General features: G+C 41.0%; 1 protein-coding gene across 2 annotated transcripts; it reads right to left on the reverse strand.

Moving 5' to 3' along the window:
• Positions 1–858: 858 nt before the first annotated feature.
• Positions 859–18033, reverse strand: LOC139301712 (polypyrimidine tract-binding protein 3-like). Of its 2 annotated transcripts, XR_011598878.1 has the most exons (15): positions 17925–18033; positions 16855–16918; positions 16564–16730; positions 15395–15538; positions 14885–15046; positions 14007–14117; positions 13679–13835; positions 11737–11796; positions 6909–7021; positions 6779–6812; positions 6268–6360; positions 3847–4069; positions 3564–3641; positions 2200–3312; positions 859–1229 (listed from the first exon to the last, which is right to left on the reverse strand). XR_011598878.1 is itself a non-coding variant. In XM_070925172.1 (14 exons), exons 2-14 carry the CDS (start codon positions 16877–16879, stop codon positions 3180–3182), a joined length of 1500 nt encoding a protein of 499 aa, XP_070781273.1. In that variant the 5' UTR covers positions 16880–16918; positions 17925–18033; the 3' UTR covers positions 2066–3179. The 2 variants fall into 2 exon arrangements, 1 of the variants encoding a protein (XP_070781273.1); XM_070925172.1 differs by lacking the exon at positions 859–1229 and having other exon boundaries at positions 2066–3312.
• Positions 18034–18931: the final 898 nt, after the last annotated feature.

The following is an 18931-nucleotide window of genomic DNA, read 5'->3' on the forward strand; positions in this document are numbered from 1 at the left end:
ACATTCGGGTATAAAAACCTTTGGGGGTTTTTCTGTTTTATACAGTTAAAAAAGGAAAAGGAATAAAAGGAATTTCAAAGTAAATTTGAGGATAATTAATAATTGATCAACCATCGAACTCACTTCTAATTAACTAAGATTTTATTTGAACATAGCCTGAAGGGGTCTCAAATACTTAAAACATTTTCTAGAAAATATATTTTCAATCATTTCAAATACTTATGTCTGTGTTTTATGTTTTCATATCTTCATGTTCCAAGTAACACTAACATATCACATCTTACATACATATACACTTCTTACATGTAGCAAGTATGCAACATAAACTTGTTCATGTAAACAAAACATTTGCAACATGTAACAAGTATTTAACATTTTACAGTTCGCGTATTGTGTGGTGTAACAAGTATTTAGTGAGTCAAAGACAAGTATATATCATGTATTACAACATGTTACAACACAAGTAAAACGACATTGTAACAAGTAACATTGTTTTGTTACATGTTATATACAAATTTGACAGATACATTGTTACAATACTACTTTACAACACATGTATTTTAGCATGTAGTGTATGTTGTGTGTGCACAAGTAATAACTTACAAATTAGTATACGAGTGCAACTTGTACTTGTATCTACATACTTCTAATGTATAATTACATATGATACATATAACGTGTAACAAGTATTCTACCGTTTAACATGAGTGTGTAGAAACAATTGAGGGTGAAAAGACAGTTTGGAAAGTTTTGTTTAAAAATAAAATAAGTGTTGTAACATGTTTCTTGAAACGTGAAGACATGAAAACAAAATGCACATAATTACACGATAAATTATGTTTTAAGAGCAACTTAAAAATTAAATAAAAGAATATGTAAGAAGTAAAAACCTGTTGGTAAAGCCATTTAAACAGGAAGTGATATCATTATGAGAGAATGAGTTGGTCCAATTAAAAGGCACGCAAACTGTGGCTTGGTTTGACCCCGTCTCCCACTTTTTTTCTAGGCCGAATTTAATTTAAAAACGTTTTTATACAGTTTCAAAACTCTTTTAACTTTTTTGCTGTTGAAAAACAAACAAAACAAATGTTCAACTTCAAATAGCTCCTCCGCCGCCTCCCTTTGACTTTACATTTGAAGGTGTGAATCACTCGCAACATTTCACCAAAGGTCAGAGGTCAGAAGGCAAACTGGGAATCGGCAGCTTCCTGTTTTTTGTGGCTTGTTTCCTGTTTAAAGAAAATCATCAACACCAAAAGTCCAAAAATTATATAAAAAAACAAGAGCTGGATTTCAATTAAATATATTTTTAATAGAAAAAAAGAAGGTGGGACATTTGAAGATCAACCAATCACAGCTCAGCTTGATACACACATACACACAGATATATACACACATATAAATACACACACGCAGGTACGACAGGTGGGCGGGACGTCAAAAGCATTACCTATTTCATGTTGTACAGTATAAATACATTCATGATTAAAAAACCTTCCCAAAAAATATATATACCAACAATACGACATAACAAAAAAATATTTTTAACTAAGTGAAAAACTTCTACACAAAAATCCAAAGTCAGATCAACACGACCCGCCACCGAAACTCCACCGGAACACCACATAAAAAATGAAAAACCAGCAGAATAATTCAGAAAAATAAGGCACAGATCAGGTCGAGATCGCAGCCACCTAAACTTCTACAATAGTTGTAATAATAATAATAATAATAATAAAAATCATTTCAGCCAATCAGACGGTAGCATGGAGTGCCAATGGGAAAGGCACGTCACTGAAGATCGAAAAAGATTGTAAATCAGTGAAAATATTTGCAAAAAACTGCAAGATTTCAAAGATTTATTTTTCAGAATTTCATGAAAAGGCAGTTTAGAATTAAAAATTTAAACAATAAAAAAGGAAAATCAAATCAAACAAACCTGTAATGATCAAAAAAAAAGAAACTTATTTCATTTTGCTTTTTGCTTAAAGTTACAGTGAAAATTATCTAAATAAATAACTTCAGACACTTAACAAGAACAAATTTCTATCCATGCTGAGTAACTTTAAAAATGAAAAAAAAAATTGGGGATTTTGAGAAAAAGCAGGTTTTATTTTGAAAATTCTCCTTTTAACTTGAAAAAGATTTTTTTTCTGCATCACATTAATTTAACATTTAGACAATAAAAGTTCAACTCACATTAGCTTCTTGTTGGACTCCACTACCCACAATGCAGTGCTACTGGGCGCTCAGGCTGCTCAGGAATGTGCTCTGTAACCTCTGTAACCATGGTGACGCCTCCTCGTTGTGTCATCATCCAACACTGTGATGTCAGAGTGTTTGTAGGCACAGAAAGCTCAGTGGCGTCGGGGCTCTCCCATTGGTCTGTTTGTTCCCACCATGGGCCAATCAGAAGCCCTGAAGTCTGTTAGTCAGCCCCAAAGGTCAAAGGTCAGGTGAAGGGTCAGAAGGAAAAACAGTCAAAAAGTCCAGCGGAGGGTCAGGGGGCCCATAACTTCAGCACTGATGCTAATGAGCTACTAGCCTTTTAGCTTTGACTTTAGTTAACTATTAGCATGTTAGCTTTGACTTAAGTTAACTATCAGCATGTTAGTTTTGACTTCTAGCCTACACAGTTCGCCTCTATGCTGTTAGCTACAGGGGGGCTGATCAAATTGATATCTAACTGCTATTTGATTCTGATCAATATTGACATTTAAGTTCACTAAGCCCCGCCCCCCTTAGTTACTGTTGCTAAGCTGTCAATCTGTTTACAGTGATAACAACGGGTTCTTGTTGTCAGAGTGAACAAAAGCAGCTTCTCGTGTGTATGTGATCTGCGGCTCGCTTAGAGACGAGCATGTCTGAAGAACACAGCGCCTCTTCTACATTCAAGTGTGGACGTCAGTGTGACGACGACCTGCAATACAAACTAACAAAGACTTCAGCAGCAGAAGGTCAAACATGCAGAGAGGACCACTTCCTGTTCTGGCCGCTCAGATCTCTGTAATAAATCTGAATGCACTCCTGTTACAACTGCTAAACTCCAAACTAACGGGCTGATAGTTTGTTAAACACAAACGTAGGTCAGCTGACCCTCTTTATGTTTGTCTGTGGGGGGTTTACTGGGGTCAAAGGTCAGGCACTGGACTGAGAGAGGGAGACTTGAAGGTCAAAGGTCAGATGGTGGACTTGGAGAAGGAGACTCGGAGGTGCTGGTTGTGGTCCAGCTGGTGGTCGTGCAGAGCGATCAGGGCCTCGATGGCTTCCTCCACCGATGCCAGCTGCATCAGAGCCATCTTCCTGTCCTTCCTGTGACAGCAGGGGAAGTGACATCGTCAACAGGGAGGGAGGAAACCTGAGGCAGCCATGTTGTTTAGTCTAGTTTTACTGTCCTCAGTCTGTAGGACGTGCTTCCTGACAGGAGCAGGATCAACACGAGGACCTACAGCCCGACTGACTTTTTAATGACATTTAAGAAATCTGTTTTTTTTGCAGAAAGACAACAAACAGATCTGTCAGATTTCTGTTTTTTAAAGAGACACAAGGATGATGTTACTCACTGGAAAAACTTGAAGGCTTTAACTGTGAATCCACTGGAGGAAAACAAATCCTTCAACTCGTCCTCACTGACCGAGGAGCTAGGAGACGAGGAAGGAAGGAAAACATGAATATCCAACTAAACACTGAGAAATTAAATGGAGGGAGAAAATACTGAAATTCTACAAAGTCTGTCACAAAACCTAAAAATACAGAGGAAAAGGTAAAATATTGAAAATATGTTCTGGAACATTAGAAACTAGATTTGATTTACAGAAAAGCTTCCCGGAAACAAAGACATCTTACGGGATGTTGGAGAGGTGCAGCGTGGCCGACGGAGGGAAGATGTTGTTAAAATTTTTGGATCCGGGTTTTTTGAAGCGGTGGAGGGCGGAGCCTGAGAAGTCCCGAGTCAGCGCTTGTTCTTCTTGCCCCGCCCCTCCGCGAGGCAGCTGCACCACCGGGTGTTTAGACAACATCACCCGAATCACGTTCCCATGGAGACGCTGGCCGTTCAGGTGACTCATCGCTGTTGGAAAATTTTTTTACAAAAAATTATTAAAGAAAAAATTTGAAAATGTTTTTAAAAAAATCATTTGTGTTTTTCCCTAAATAAATCACAAATTACATGAAACAAAACATAAAAATTATTAAAAAGAAACATTTTAAAAATAAATTGAACTTGAACTGAATAAAAACCATCAATCACAAAGTTTCCAGACCAAAGACCACTCACTAGTCAAGATACTTTTATATTTTTCTATTGTTTTCAATGATAATAGCTCAACAACAGGAGTGAAAAGTTAAATCTTTAAAAGATGTTCAGGGATTTCAGAGAATCTTAGTCTTTGGTATGTCCCCCTTTTGCTTTAATGACAGCATGCACTCCAGCTGGCATGGACTCCACAGGTTTGACACAAACCTGTGGAGTCCATGTTATCCCAGCATGATCTGACAATGTTCCAGAGGACTTCTTGTGATGTCACAGAAGGCTTGGCTTTCTGAGTCTTCAAGTGCCCCCATAAATAGTTCAATGGGGTTGAGGTCAGGTGACTGTGGAGGAAAGTCCATGACAGTCAGGACTCCTTGGTCTTCTTTGGTCTTCAAGTAGTTCTTGCAAAGCTTTGAGGTATGTTTGGGGTCCTTATCCTGCTGCAGTATGAATCCCTCTCCACAAAGATGCAGACCAGAGGGTACAGCATGTCTCTGAAGGATGGAGTGGTGCTTCTCCTCGGTCAGGGTGTAGTCGATTCACTGCAGGGGTCCAGCTCCAGAGTAGGCAAACCCCCCCCCAGACTTGAATATTCCCTCCACCATGTTTCCCTGTTGGTTTGATCCACTGCGGTATCATTCTCTCTCCTGCTCGTCTCCTTACATACACCCTTCTGTTACTGCCAGAAGTCTCTAACCTGGATTCATCAGTAAATAGGACTTTTCTTCATCCACAGTAAAATGCTGCTGTTTCTTAGCCCACCCCAAGAGTTTGGCCTTGTTTCCCCTTCTGAGAAGTGGTTTAGAAACTGCTACTGGTCCTCTGAGACCACAACAAGACCGCCTTCTTTTGACAGGCCTTTTGCTGATTGGAGTGTGGCGTTCTTTATTTAGCAGATTGTGTATCTGTGATGAAGTTGCTTTTCTATCTCTCGGGGAACTAAGCTTGTTGTATTGATCTTCTGATGGTGTGGTCACTGTTCGTCTGCCTGATCGAGCTTTGGATATAACTGATCCCGTTTTTGCAGAGCGTTTTAGAGTTCCATGCACTGCCCCCTTAGAAACCTTTAGTCTGGCCATGATTTGACTCTGAGAAAGCCCCTCTTTGATCAGAGTAACAGTTTGACTTCTGACACTTTCACTTAGTTCTGATGCCATGTTTCCCACTATCACAATGCTGCTTAGTGAGCAATGACCTGCTGGAAACTTGAGGCGCAGCCATATTTAGAACAGGTGAACACCGGCTGCAAGCTGAGTTCATTGAACGAGCCTCCGATGAGGAGATCAGATGCACTTGAGAGTCATCTGAACGCATGCTTCGATGGAAGGACACAACTCAAAGACATCTGACCTTTTGGAAGAAGGAGTTCAGTTGGTCAATGCCACAAATTTACTTAAATTTGATTGCCGACCTAAAAATAGTGCAGAATCAAAATATTTCTTCTTCATTTTACATGCCATAACTTCTTGTGTTTCTGAATCCTCAAACTTTGGGATTATTTCCAGGTTTATGTGAAAATACTTGAGATTTTCAATGTGGTCTCAGACTTTTGGAGCCCACTGTATATTGTGTTTATAAATATTTGAATTGCTTTGTATTGATTTTAATATCTTCCTACTGCAGATGTAAATTTGCTTTATATATATATATATATTTATATATAATGATGTACATATATTTGACTCTCATCTCTCTAACCTTAATTTACTTTATCAAACTGTGATGCTAAATAATTTCTAAAATATTGTTTTAAGAATTTTTGATCCGATTTCTTAAACAGGATCAATTTCACTGTCTGTATTCTTCTTTCTGCGTCCACAAATTGAGATTATTAACCTGCGATAACAAGATAATTAATTTATGATCTAAAGATTCAACAAAAACAAGCAAGGAACTGCTTTCTAATCTGAAGTGACTGAAACCTGCAGTCAGTCAAACACGGCTCAAGCTGCTTCCACAGAAATCATTTGTGTGTTTTAGATTTTCGAATAAATAAATGTAAATGTGTGTCAGACCGAGTTGAGCCTGAGTGGCGTCGCTCATCTGAACCAGAGCGTTTTCCTTCTTATTGAAGAGGATTTTCACTCTCTGAACGTCCCCATAAACACCTGAAAACAGACAGAAACACACGATCAACGACAGAAACAGAAATACACTGAATGTAAATGAATGTCAATATTGTCCTTGAATATTTTATATGAAGGTCCCCATTCTGACCAGACTCCATAAGAAAAGTCTACAATCACTGATTTTAAATGATTCAAATGTTCACATGGTTCCATTTGACCACATGTTGGTCTGAACTTAGTTTAACGTAAAGTTAATTAAAACTTATTGATTGATGAGTCTTGAATCGGCCTGTAAAATATTACAGTTTTTAACTGTTGTGAAACACGTAAACAGAGAAAACATCAGTCACATTAACAAAATGACAGCACACAGGCAATAAAAATATATTTCTCAATGTCGTTCATATTAATTATCAGCAGCTGGTGTATTAATCATCAATATTTGAATGCTTCTTACCAAACAGGATGAAGAGGCAGTGAGGTGAGACGCTCTGCAGAGACAAACAGTGTTGATTAAGTTAGTTGAAAGTGCAGCGCTCTGATTGGTCAGTTGCTGTGTGACTGTGCGTATGTGTGTGACCTCTGACCTCTGGGGTCAGGTTGGACACCAGCAGCACAGAGTGGACAGCAGGAGGCGCCACCTGCAGGGACACACGGGGAGGAGACACCAACGAGCCGGGGACGGCCGCCATCGACAGACCTGAGGACAAAAAACTTTATTCAAAACAGACACAAAACTATAGAGGTTTATTTAATATGAATCAGAATCAGAATCAGAAACTGTTTATTGCCAAGTAACATACATTACAAGGAATTTGCTGTGGTCTGAAGGTGCTACATTTTTTTAACATATAACATATAATCTGACAGACAACAAGCATGTAAAAATATAAAGGTAAAAGAATAAGATAAGATAAATAACAGTGCAGTGACCAAAATAAAGTGTCCAGTATTGACCAGTAGGGGGTGCGTGTGTTAATGTAACGCAGGGGGGACAGGGCGGTGTACGTTAATATAACGTATAACTTGTGTTTGTGTGTGTGTGTGGTGGGAGGTTTTGGTCCTGATGGACCGCAGCCTCCTGCCAGAGGGGAGGAGGTCAAACAGATAGTGTCCGGGGTGGAAGGGGTCGGCAGCGATCTTCCCTGCTCTCCTCAGGGTCCTGGAGGAGTACAGGTCCTGAAGAGATGGGAGGTTAGTGTACCAGACGGTGATGGAGGACATGAGGATGGACTCTATGATGGTGTTGAAGTGAACCAGCATTGTTTGTGGCAGGTTAAACTTCCTCAGCTGCCTCAGGAAGTACATCCTCTGTTGGGCTTTCTTGATGAGGGAGCTGATGTTCAGCTCCCACCGGAGGTCCTGGCTGATGATGGAGCCCAGGAAACGGAAGGACTCCACAGTGTCCACTGGAGAGTCACACAGGGTGATGGGGGCGGGTGGGGCTGCGCTCTTCCTGAAGTCTACAACCATCTCCACTGTCTTTGAAGCGTTAAGCTCCAGGTTGTTGCTGTTGCACCAGGTCACCAGATGGTCAATCTCCCACCTGTAGGCAGACTCATCCTCTCCAGAGATGAGTCCGATGAGGGTGGTGTCGTCCACAAACTTCAGGAGCTTGACGGACTGGTGACTGGAGGTGCAGCTGTTGGTGTACAGGGAGAGGAGTAGAGGAGATAGAACGCAGCCTTGAGGGGAGCCGGTGCTGATCGTCCGCGAGTCTGAGACGTGTTTCCCCAGCTTCACGTGCTGCTTCCTGTCAGACAGGAAATCTGTGATCCACCTGCAGGTGGGGTCAGGCACGTTCACCTGGGAGAGCTTGTCCTGAAGAAGAGCCGGGACGATCGTGTTGAAGGCAGAGCTGAAGTCCACGAACAGGATCCTGGCGTAGGATCCTGCGGAGTCCAGGTGCTGGAGGATGAGTGTAGAGCCAGGTTGATGGCGTCATCTACAGACCTGTTGGCTCTGTAGGCGAACTGCAGGGGGTCCAGCAGAGGGTCTGTGATGGATTTGAGGTGGGACAAAACCAGGCGTTCAAATGATTTCATGACCACAGAGGTCAGGGCGACGGGTCTGTAGTCATTTAATCCTGTGGGCCCTGGTTTTTTGGGGACAGGGATGATGGTGGAGGCCTTGAAGCATGCTGGCACGTGGCATGTCTCCAGTGAGGTGTTGAAGATGTCCGTGAACACCGGAGACAGCTGATCGGCGCAGCGCTTCAGGCAGGATGGGGAGATGGAGTCTGGTCCAGCAGCTTTCCGGGGCTTTTGTCTCTTGAAGAGCCTGTTCACATCTCTTTCAAGGACAGACAGAGGTGTCGATGCTGGAGGAGGGGGATGCCCCCCTCATGCCCCCCTCGTGTCCTGGATTGTCAACTACCTGACTGGCAGACCACAGTATGTGCGCTTACAACACTGTGTGTCAGACAGGGTGGTCAGCAACACCGGGGCCCCGCAGGGGACGGTCCTCTCTCCCTTCCTCTTCACCGTCTACACCACGGACTTCAGCTACTGCACTGAGACCTGCCATCTTCAGAAGTTTTCTGACGACTCAGCAATAGTTGGATGTATCAGCAAAGGTGATGAGGAGGAGTACAGGGCTGCTGTGGAGAACTTTGTCACATGGTGTGAGCAGAACCATCTGCAGCTCAACGTGACAAAAACAAAGGAACTGACTGTTGATCTGAGGAGGACCAAGGCACCGATGACCCCTGTTTCCATCCAGGGGGTCAGTGTCGACATTGTAGAGGATTACAAGTACCTGGGAGTTCACATAGACAATAAACTGGACTGGGTAAAGAATACTAATGCCCTCTATAAGAAGGGCCAGAGCCGTCTCTATTTTCTGAGGCGGCTGAGATCCTTCAACATCTGCCGGACTATGCTGAGGATGTTCTATGAGTCTGTGGTGGCCAGTGCTATCCTCTATGCTGTTGCATGCTGGGGCAGCAGGCTGAGGGTGGCGGACTCCAACAGACTCAACAAACTTATCCGCAAGGCCAGTGACGTTGTGGGGGTGCAGCTGGACTCTCTGACGGTGGTGTCAGAGAGGAGGACGCTGTCTAAACTGCGGGGCATCTTGGACAATGTCTCACATCCTCTCCATGACGTACTGGTCGGACACAAGAGCAGCTTCAGTGGGAGACTCATTGCTCCGAAATGTACAACAGAGCGCCACAGGAAATCATTCCTGCCTGTGGCCATCAGACTGTTCAACTCCTCCCTCTGAGTGTCAGACACTCAGGAAGAGACTGGAAATCTGTATCTATATCTACTTCATCTGTCATTCACTACCTCACTATTTATTGTGATTGTTTAAGTGCAATACATGTATAGTGCAATACATATATAGTTATACACTACAGTGCAACACATCCATACATATATATACATTGTTACTGTATATATATTTTTTTTTTTACCTCACTTCACTTAAATACTGTAAATGTGTATATTTTTTATTTTCTATTTCTTATTTTTATATTTTGTACATACCTTTAGTTCTAAATTATGCTATTTTCCTATTCTGGAATGGGAGCACCGGTGCTGTACAATTTCCCCCCGGGGATCAATAAAGTATTTCTGATTCTGATTCTGATTCTGAGTGGGGGGCGCTGTGGGGGGCAGCTGTGGTGGTAGGAGGTGTGAGAGTTCAGCCCCAGGTGTGATGAGGGGGTTGGGGCTGTTGGGCTGGAGCTGGTGGGTGATGGTGTCAGGACTGTCCCATTGTCTTTCAAAGCAACAGTAGAAGTTGTTGAGGCTGTTGGCGAGGCGTTGGTCGTTAGCAGAGTTGGGGGCTCTTGGCTTGTAGTTGGTGATCTGCCTGAGCCCCCTCCACACAGAGGCAGAGTCGTTGGAGGAGAACTGGTTTTGTAGTCTCTCAGAGTACAGTCGTTTAGCTTCCCTCACCGCCTTGCTAAACTTGTACTTGTACAGCTGTCGCAGTCTTGCTGTGAACCAGGGTTTGTCGTTGTTGTAACTCACCCTGGTCCGAGTTGGTACGCAGCAGTCCTCACAGAAGCTGATATATGAAGTCACAGCCTCTGTGTACTCATCCAGACTGTTGGTAGCAGTCCTGAAAACATCCCAGTCAGTACAGTCCAAACACGCCTTCAGGTCCTCTGCAGCTTCACTGGTCCACTTCTTCGAAGTTCTCACAACAGGCTTAGAAAGTTTTAATTTCTGCCTGTATGCAGGAATCAGGTGGACCATGTCGTGGTCAGAGTGTCCCAGTGCAGTGCGGGTGACGGCGTGAAAAGCGTTACTGACTGTGGTGTAACAGTGATCCAGAGTGTTGCCCTCCCTGGTGGGGCATTTAATAAACTGTTTGTATTTGGGGAGTTCATGTCTGAGGTTACCTTTGTTAAAGTCACCGAGGACAATAACTAAGGAGTCCGGGTTGGTCTGCTCCGTTTCCAGTATCTGGTCGGCGAGTGCGCGCTGTGCGTCCTGCACGTTGGCCTCCGGTGGAATGTAAACACCGACCAGAATGAATGAAGCGAACTCACGGGGGGAGTAGTAGGGTTTGCAGTTAATGAAAAAGGTTTCCAGGGAAGGAGAGCAATGCCGTCGGATCACTGTCACGTCGTTACACCAGCTGCTGTTGATGTAGAAACAAATACCTCCACCCTTTGTTTTGCCGGAGAGGTGTGCGTCGAGGTCCGCTCGGAGTAGCTGGAATCCGTCCAGCTGCAGCGCCGCGTCGGGAGTTCTTTCCCCCAGCCATGTCTCCGTGAAGCACAAAACAGCAGATGAATAAAAGTCCTTGTTTCTCCTCATCAGCAGCTGGAGTTCGTCCATCTTATTCCCCAGTGAGCGCACGTTAGAGAGAAATATTCCGGGTAGCGGTGTGCGTTGTCCTCGCCGGCAAAGACGCACGAGTGCACCGGCACGTTTCCCTCTACGTCGACGTAGAGCTGCAAAGGTGAGAGCACCTTTGACCAGAATGTCCCACAAAACAGCTGAGGGGGCAAGAAATTCGGGAAACAAATCCACTGGAGTTGTTCCCCTGATGTTTATGAGCTCTTCTCTGGTGAAAGAGCTCCATAAACCAAAACAGAAAACACTGTTTACAGACAAAACAAGGCAAAACAATGCGCTCCAACAGACCGAGGCAGCCATCTTGATCGTACGGATCGTATGGAGAAACTGAAATCATTTAAACAAAGTCAATACAAATACAGACGTATATCATTCAATATTACGCGTAGTTACTATCATGCACTACTCTCATTACCTCTACTACCTCAGGGTCCTAGCACTATAAATACATATATATACACACACACACACACACACACTGTATGGCGCTGCATTTTATTGTGAAATCCTGTATGATGACAATAAATCTGCCTTTAAACTAGAAACGTTTTGAATGTGAAACACTGACAATAAAATCAAAGGTGTCTCTCTGTCTCACCTGTGGGTTGATGGAAGGTGGGCGGGAAAGCTGCTGCTCCGTATGGAGGGAGAGCTACACCTGTAACACACACACACACACACACACACACACACACACACACACACACACACACTGTCAGTGTCTACCTGCACTTCAGTAACCAGGTTATACTTGGCTCAAACTAATGATTCACTAAATCAGGTTGCACCATTAAAACTTAACAACTGTCTCAGATAGTAGAGTTTAGTGATGTGTAAATCTGTTGCTAGGAAACATCTGTTGCGCTGTCCAATGAGGAGCAATCAACTGTAAACAGGAAGTCACTGTAGCATCAGGAGCTGTAATATAACCTTCAAAAATAACATTTTTAGAAGAGCAAACAATTTATTAAACTTTACCGTCAATCCTTCATTTTATTTGTATCTGCATTCATGAGGGAGCGGGAAATATCAGATTATGCTAAGCTAACTGACAGTGTTCGGGCATTTCGTTTCTTCCTGTTCCGGCTGCTGTCAGGCTTTACAATCAGACCTGCTCCCAGTAGACCTGCTCCCAGTAGACCACGCACACCGAAATGGACAATCCACATACTCTGAATGCAACAATGGTGCAATACCCACACCTCTATGTGCAATACAGTACAATCCCTTTACCTTTATTTCTTTCTTCTGTGAACTTGTAAATTTGTAAACTACAGTTGTTTTTTTAGTTTTAGTAGCTTTTTTATAAGTCTTCATTGTTTTTATTTATTATGTCTTGATTTTCTACTTATGTCTCTATTGCACTATCCTGTATGCTGCTGGAACAATGCAAATGTCCCTGCTGAGGGATTAATAAAGGATTATCTTATCTTATCTTCCCCTGGTCAATGAGTTTCTCAAACTTTTTGAAGCTTTTATGTGTTTTAAAAAAGGCAGTTGCCAACAAGGGGCTAAATGAGACTACAGTGGTTGTCGGGGACATCAAACGTCTTTACAGCCTCGTTGTGTTTATACTATACTATATGTCTATCTGTCTATATATCCATATTGATCTATATTCTCTTAAAAGTTCAGCTTAGTGGTGGTGACGTTGTGGTGTAGTTCATTTATAGCCTAACATTAGCTTTTTACATCTGCTGATTCCATTTACGCTTCAAAAATCATAAAAGTGGTGTTCATTAGTGAAGATTATCTTGCTGAACAAAACGTATAAGTATCATAAACGTTTGTTTACCAGTTTATTTTCTGCAATACTCCAAAATCCAAAGGAAGAATCTCATTGGCTTTTAGTCGAGGGAACCAGGGCGATGCTCACTTCAGGGTTGTCCTACAAAAATACGTCATCCCTGCAACACTCTATTAGCATGCTAACGTTAGCTTTGGTTCAATTAGCTACACAACAGTTCCACCTGCAGTTAGTGGCTGTAAATATTTAGTAACAACAACTAATCTCTACATCAGAACTAGTTAGTGTATAAATTATTGATAATAAAACTGAACTCAGGAACTCTGACGCCAGAACGAGGCTCAGTCTGAACTGAAGAACCGCTGCTGACGCCGACTGCTGATGTAGAAAACTGAAAGACGCAATGTTTTCTTCAGGTTTATAAAACTGTGTTCGTCTGATTCTCTTTTAGGAATCTCATTAAGGAACCTCCAGCCTCATTTCACCTCCAACAGTTTGACAGAGACAGAACCGTGTTTACACTTCTGTCTGCTCCACGTGTCAATGAAAACACCAGCGAAGTGCAGGTTCACGGAACGTGTTGCTGCTTTTATTTACTTCTGTCTGAAATTAAAGAACTTTCATTTCTTCATTCTTCATTTTTATGGTAAATCTGTGCCGTTATCATTGTAAACTGTTCATATATATGAGTATATATAACTGGGAGGGGGGGTCTGAGGTCCAGGGTCTCATGAGTAAAGTGTTCAGTATCACTGATTAGCATTAGCATTACCATTAGCATGACTCCTCTTACCGAACGCAGCGGCGGGGTCCAGCTCTCCTGTGGGGAGGTCGGCTCTGGTGAAGTCTCGGCTCTTGTCATTGTTGTACTTCACATTGAGCGCGCTCAGTTTGGAGAAGTCAATCCTCAGCGTGCAGCAGCCGTTATAGATGTTCTGACCGTCCAGAGACTGAAAGACAGGAAGACAGACAGCTGTCGTCTGATTGGACCAACGCTCCATCAGTGACTCTGGAATTTATCAGCATTCTTATTATTATTTTTTATTGAAATACAGCGAGCCAAATGTTTATGAAGAGCATTTACACATTTATGTGTGTGTGAGAGCGTGCATGTGACTTACAGCCTTGGCGTGCTGAGCATGCACGGCGTCACTGAACTGCAGCAGAGCCTGAAACTGATTGTTTCTGGTGAACGTGATGATCTTCAACACAGAGCCGAACTTACTGAAGATCTGAAAACACACAATAATACAGAAACACTAAAACATTAAAACAATAATCAACACATGATCTGTATGCAGATTGCGAGCATTGGGATGCTTGTTTCTTTTATTTATCTTATTTAAGTGACAAGAAGCACTTGAAAACACCACATGCATGAATTGCTACATTGTTGGCAGGAAGGACATCTGAGGATTCAAACCACATCACGTGTGCCAGACAGGCATCTTTGTCAAAATGTTGGTGGTGAAATCACACATCACGTTTTCAAGTACTTTGGTGACGTTTGATCAAACATTTGGCAAAATTGAAAATGTTGTGCTTACAGTACAAACTTCTAAATTGGCCGCAGCTTTGTCACACATCAGTGTATGTGTTTAAGTAATTTCAGCTCTGTAGGACATACGGGTGATTTATTTCGATTATTTGAAGTTTGGAGTGTGAAATGTGAAAATAGGACTTTGAGGAAATTGAGAAAATTTGACATTTTTAGAGCAGAACAGCAGCTGCAGATGACTTAAGAGATTAAAATGATGAAATCATTTTGACTGTAAACCAAGATGAGATTGAGATTATTATAAAAACATAAACTTGATTGTTACAGCGCCACCTTGAGGTCAATGAGTGTCATTTTATGTGCCTGAGTAGTGGCTAGAATTTGCAACCCACCTGCCAATAGCAGAGAAAACTAAGAAAGAAGAATAATGAGAACAAAAACTAAATAATAATAATAACAATAATAATAATTATTCTAATAATAAAACCACTGATTAGTGACCTGCTGTAGGACTTCCAGTGTCACCGGGTAAAATAAATTCTCGACGATGATTCTCAGGACGGGACTCTGACCGAGAGCTAAGCCCCGCCCCTCCCCTCCTGGCCCCATGTTCCCAGAATGCACTGCTGCTGCACTGAAGGCCTGTAGCGCCGGATGAGCTCTCTGTCAACAAACAGATAAATAAATCATATGTATTTAAAATAGTAGGTAAGAAAATGCAGCACACTTAAAATCAAAATATCAAATAAACCTTTATTCTATGAAGTTAAAATAAACTTCTACAAATACAACAAAAACTTTTTAATGAATAAATATGAAATAATATAAAATGTAAAAAGTGTCACAGCATCAATCACCACTTTTAAATATTAACATCACCACGTGATCGCTTTAATTTGTCCATGGTAGTTAATAAATCAATCTGACTTGATGTTCAAATTCTCCAAAAATTTCAAATAAAGAAAATTAAGACATGGTGAAGTGGGCGGGACGAGAGCCGCTGCTCCTCACCTGATTGGTCAGATTGTCAGTCTTGAGCTCACGGTGGGTGGAGTACTGAATGAAAATTGGTTGGTTCCTGACAGTGGGCGTGGCTGAGGTGTAATAGTTCACCATTGCAACAGCCGCTTCCTCTGACGCCATTTCTAAAAAACCCTAAAAAAAGATTAGTATATATATATATATATATATATGTACACAAAACAGAGTCAATTAAGGCAAATAAAGACATCATCCAGAAAAATGGCATCATAAATAAAAACAATAATAATGATTTAAAATTAGGGAAAATTACATAATGAAAGAAAAGTAGCTTCATTAGTGAAGCTAATTCAATTACTTTTTAATTTAAGAAACTTTATAGTTCTATCAGTATTTTTCCAGCGGACTCAGAAATAAGTCAGAACTGTTTTAGAAGTTTAGTTTTCGGAAATCATTTCCAAATATTTTAAAGTTTAAAGTTAAAATGAGGTGTCCCGGTGGTTTAAGGCACTGATCACAAACCAGCAGGAGTCCAACGGAGGACCTTTATTACCGGTTGTCCCATCTTTCTATTATTGATATTTATCTAATAAATAACAAGAAATGTCCTCTAAAATACTTAGATATACTGTGTCACTCATTGAGAAATATGTGATTCAAATTATTTGCTTATTTAAGAAATTACAGAAGTTCAAAGGGTTAAAAATCATAAAGACTTTTTGTCTAATTTGTGTTAAAATACTATTTTAATTTGTTTAAGAAAACTGTTACAGTTTATGAAACCTTGTTTACATTTCAATTAAGGTTTTGCTTCACAACACATTTCAACAATAACATGCATCTTTATAAAACGTACAGGACAAAATCCATGAGGCAATAAGTTAAAATACAAACACAACAAAAACTAAATCAATAGATATAATAAACAGATAAAACATTACAGTGTAAGAACAAAACTTTATAAATTTATGTTGTAGGTGGGATCTATATTTGGATATAATTGAGATAAATTGGCTTCTATCAAATTAAGTGAACTAAATGAAGTGGGTACGTGGTAACTCACTTCTATAGTTATGTAAAAACATTGATCTATAGATATTTAAAGAGAATCCCACTTCCTCCTCTCGCTTTATTTCCTGTCTGTCTTTGTATTTTATCCAACATCATCAGTGTGTTAGCTGTTAGCTATTAGCAGTTACCTGGTTTTTGGCCTTCAGCGTTATCAGCTTGCTAACTTGGCCGAAAGGAAGCGCCAGAGCGAGCACTTCCTGTTCAGAGACGTCAGCAGGAAGCTGACGCAGGTGAAGGACCCGAGACGGGATGCACTGAGCACGCTCAGAAACACAAAGCCTATCAGTGCCATCCACTGCGGACAGGGACAGACACAAAGACAAGTCCAACAGTGAAACACAGGAACACAGTCAGTTCCTGGCTTTACACTGGGCCAAGTGTTTCAGGTAGAGCAAGGTTTACTGACGGGGTGGTCTCACCTGTGGACAGGTTGGAGGTGCTCATCTTCGCAGAGCAGCTGAGTCAGGAAGTAAACACTGATTCCTGCAGAGAAACACACACTGATAAATATGATTATTATTATTAAATATTATTGAACTGAATCAGGTCTTCATCGTTACATTACAGCCATTTAATTCAATGTGAATATAAAAGTGCTGATTAATGCAGATTAAACAAAGAAATCAAAGAAATATGAAACAAAATTAAAATGAAATAATGAAATAAATAAAAATCAATCAACAAATAATAAATGAAAATGAAATATAAAAAGCTGGAACCAAAGGATATTTCATTTAGATATTAAACTGATTTAAATAATTCTTATTATTTTGTTTCATCTCTATAAATTGCATCTCTTTTAGGGTGTCCTTTACTTCTTCATTAACTGATTAACTGATGAATTGTTTGGCCTATGAAATGTGACGTCCTCAGTTGAGAAGCTGACACCAGAAAATGAAAAACGATTAATCGATTATCAAAACGAGTTCCTGAACTGTTGAAGAAACTGTTCATTCACTTTAGAGAGTAACAATGACCGTTTAGTGTTGTGTATTTTTATCATTTCATTAATTTAATGACAATTAATCATCGTACAAACACAAACACCGGAACTGTCTTCTGAGGACACATTTGGACATTTTAAAGACAAAAACACGAACAGATTGACAGAAAATGAAAGTGATCAGCTACAGTCAGTTCTGTATGTGGACACACAGTTATCGCGGGATTTCAGGCAATCAAACCCCGCCGCTGAATCGTCACTCTTCGCTCGCGACACTTTCAATCAAAACAAAACCAGAAAAAGCGAAACACGAGCGACAAACAGCGCATGAGGAGCGGGAACATGGAACGTAGAGAAGAGTGTAAAGGGTCCAGTGGCGGGAAAATGTTTCAGTAAACAGGTAAACAACAACAAATATGAGCGAGGGATTGACGCCAGAGGCTCGCGCAGGTGCGGTTCAGTCACCAAGGAAACGCGAAGGAGGAAGGAAGGAAAAGCAGCGGCGGGAATGTTTGGGAATGTTCGGGATGGTTTCCCCGCGCTCACCCGTCCATGGTCCGCGAGGAGGAAGAGGAGGAAGAAGAGGAGAGGAAGAGATGTTTTGGTCCGCGAGCCTCCCGCACCGCAGCCAGGCAGCGACCATGGAGAACAACGAGCTCACTTCCCGTTTGATGACGTCACGGGAGAACATGGCGGCTCGCGCGGACACGCCTCAGATCGAGATACGAAGGATCGATAATAATCAATAAATCCGTTTAGACGGGTAGAAGAACATTCCGAAATGTCGGATGAATCAGTTTCTCTTATTTTCCTGTTTGTCGTCGCCTACTGTCATAAAGTTATCTATTTATTTATTAATTCCTCTGCGTTACTCAGCTGTCGGAAGCGTTTCTAATCATTGAGTGTTTTTGTATCGTGAACTAAATGGTAATAAAAAGAAAACAGAATTTAAAAACTAAAGAGTTTATTTGTCTACTGAGATCTAAAACAGTCAAGTAAAGAACTATTCTGATACAACGATGTAAAGATACTCCATTACAAGTCATGCATTCAAAATACTGCTTCAGAAGTATCAGCAAAATGGACTTCAGTCAAGTATTAAAAGTAAAAGTACTCAATAGAATGGTCACTGTAATATTATATGTATTGGATTATTATTAGTAATCATTTTAATGATGCAGCTGCTGGATGTGAAACTATTTTATATACACTTGGGTTGTTTAATCTATAATAATTGATCACATTTCATAAAGTGGTCACATGTTTTGTTTGTAAAATCTATAAAGTAATCAGTAACTATAGCTGTCAGATAATAGATGACTAATAAGGAACTATGTAAGTAAATAAGTAAAAAGCGATATAAGAGATTATGTGAAAGAATTCCAGAAATCCAGCAGTTTAACTCCATATAAGCCACGATGTGTACCTGGGCCAATAAATGTGGCTAAAAACTTCTTAGCTTCATTTTAATAGTTTTTAATTGAATTTGATTGTGCAACTACATATGGGAGTATTTACTGTGTTCTGTTTATGTTCTAACTAGTTTACTTCTA

Source organism: Enoplosus armatus, chromosome 18 (genome assembly GCF_043641665.1).
Source record: "Enoplosus armatus isolate fEnoArm2 chromosome 18, fEnoArm2.hap1, whole genome shotgun sequence".
Classification (NCBI taxonomy): Eukaryota; Metazoa; Chordata; class Actinopteri; order Centrarchiformes; family Enoplosidae; genus Enoplosus; species Enoplosus armatus.

Bases quoted from the DNA above. Each gene is read 5' to 3' on its own strand.
- LOC139301712 (XM_070925172.1), bottom strand. From the start codon at position 16,879: ATGAGCACCTCCAACCTGTCCACAG. The intron at 16,731-16,854 runs GTGAGACCACCC...CCCTGTCCGCAG, and splicing joins CACCTCCAACCTGTCCACAG to TGGATGGCACTGATAGGCTT. The intron at 14,118-14,884 runs GTCACTAATCAG...GTGTGTTTTCAG, and splicing joins CACTGGAAGTCCTACAGCAG to ATCTTCAGTAAGTTCGGCTC.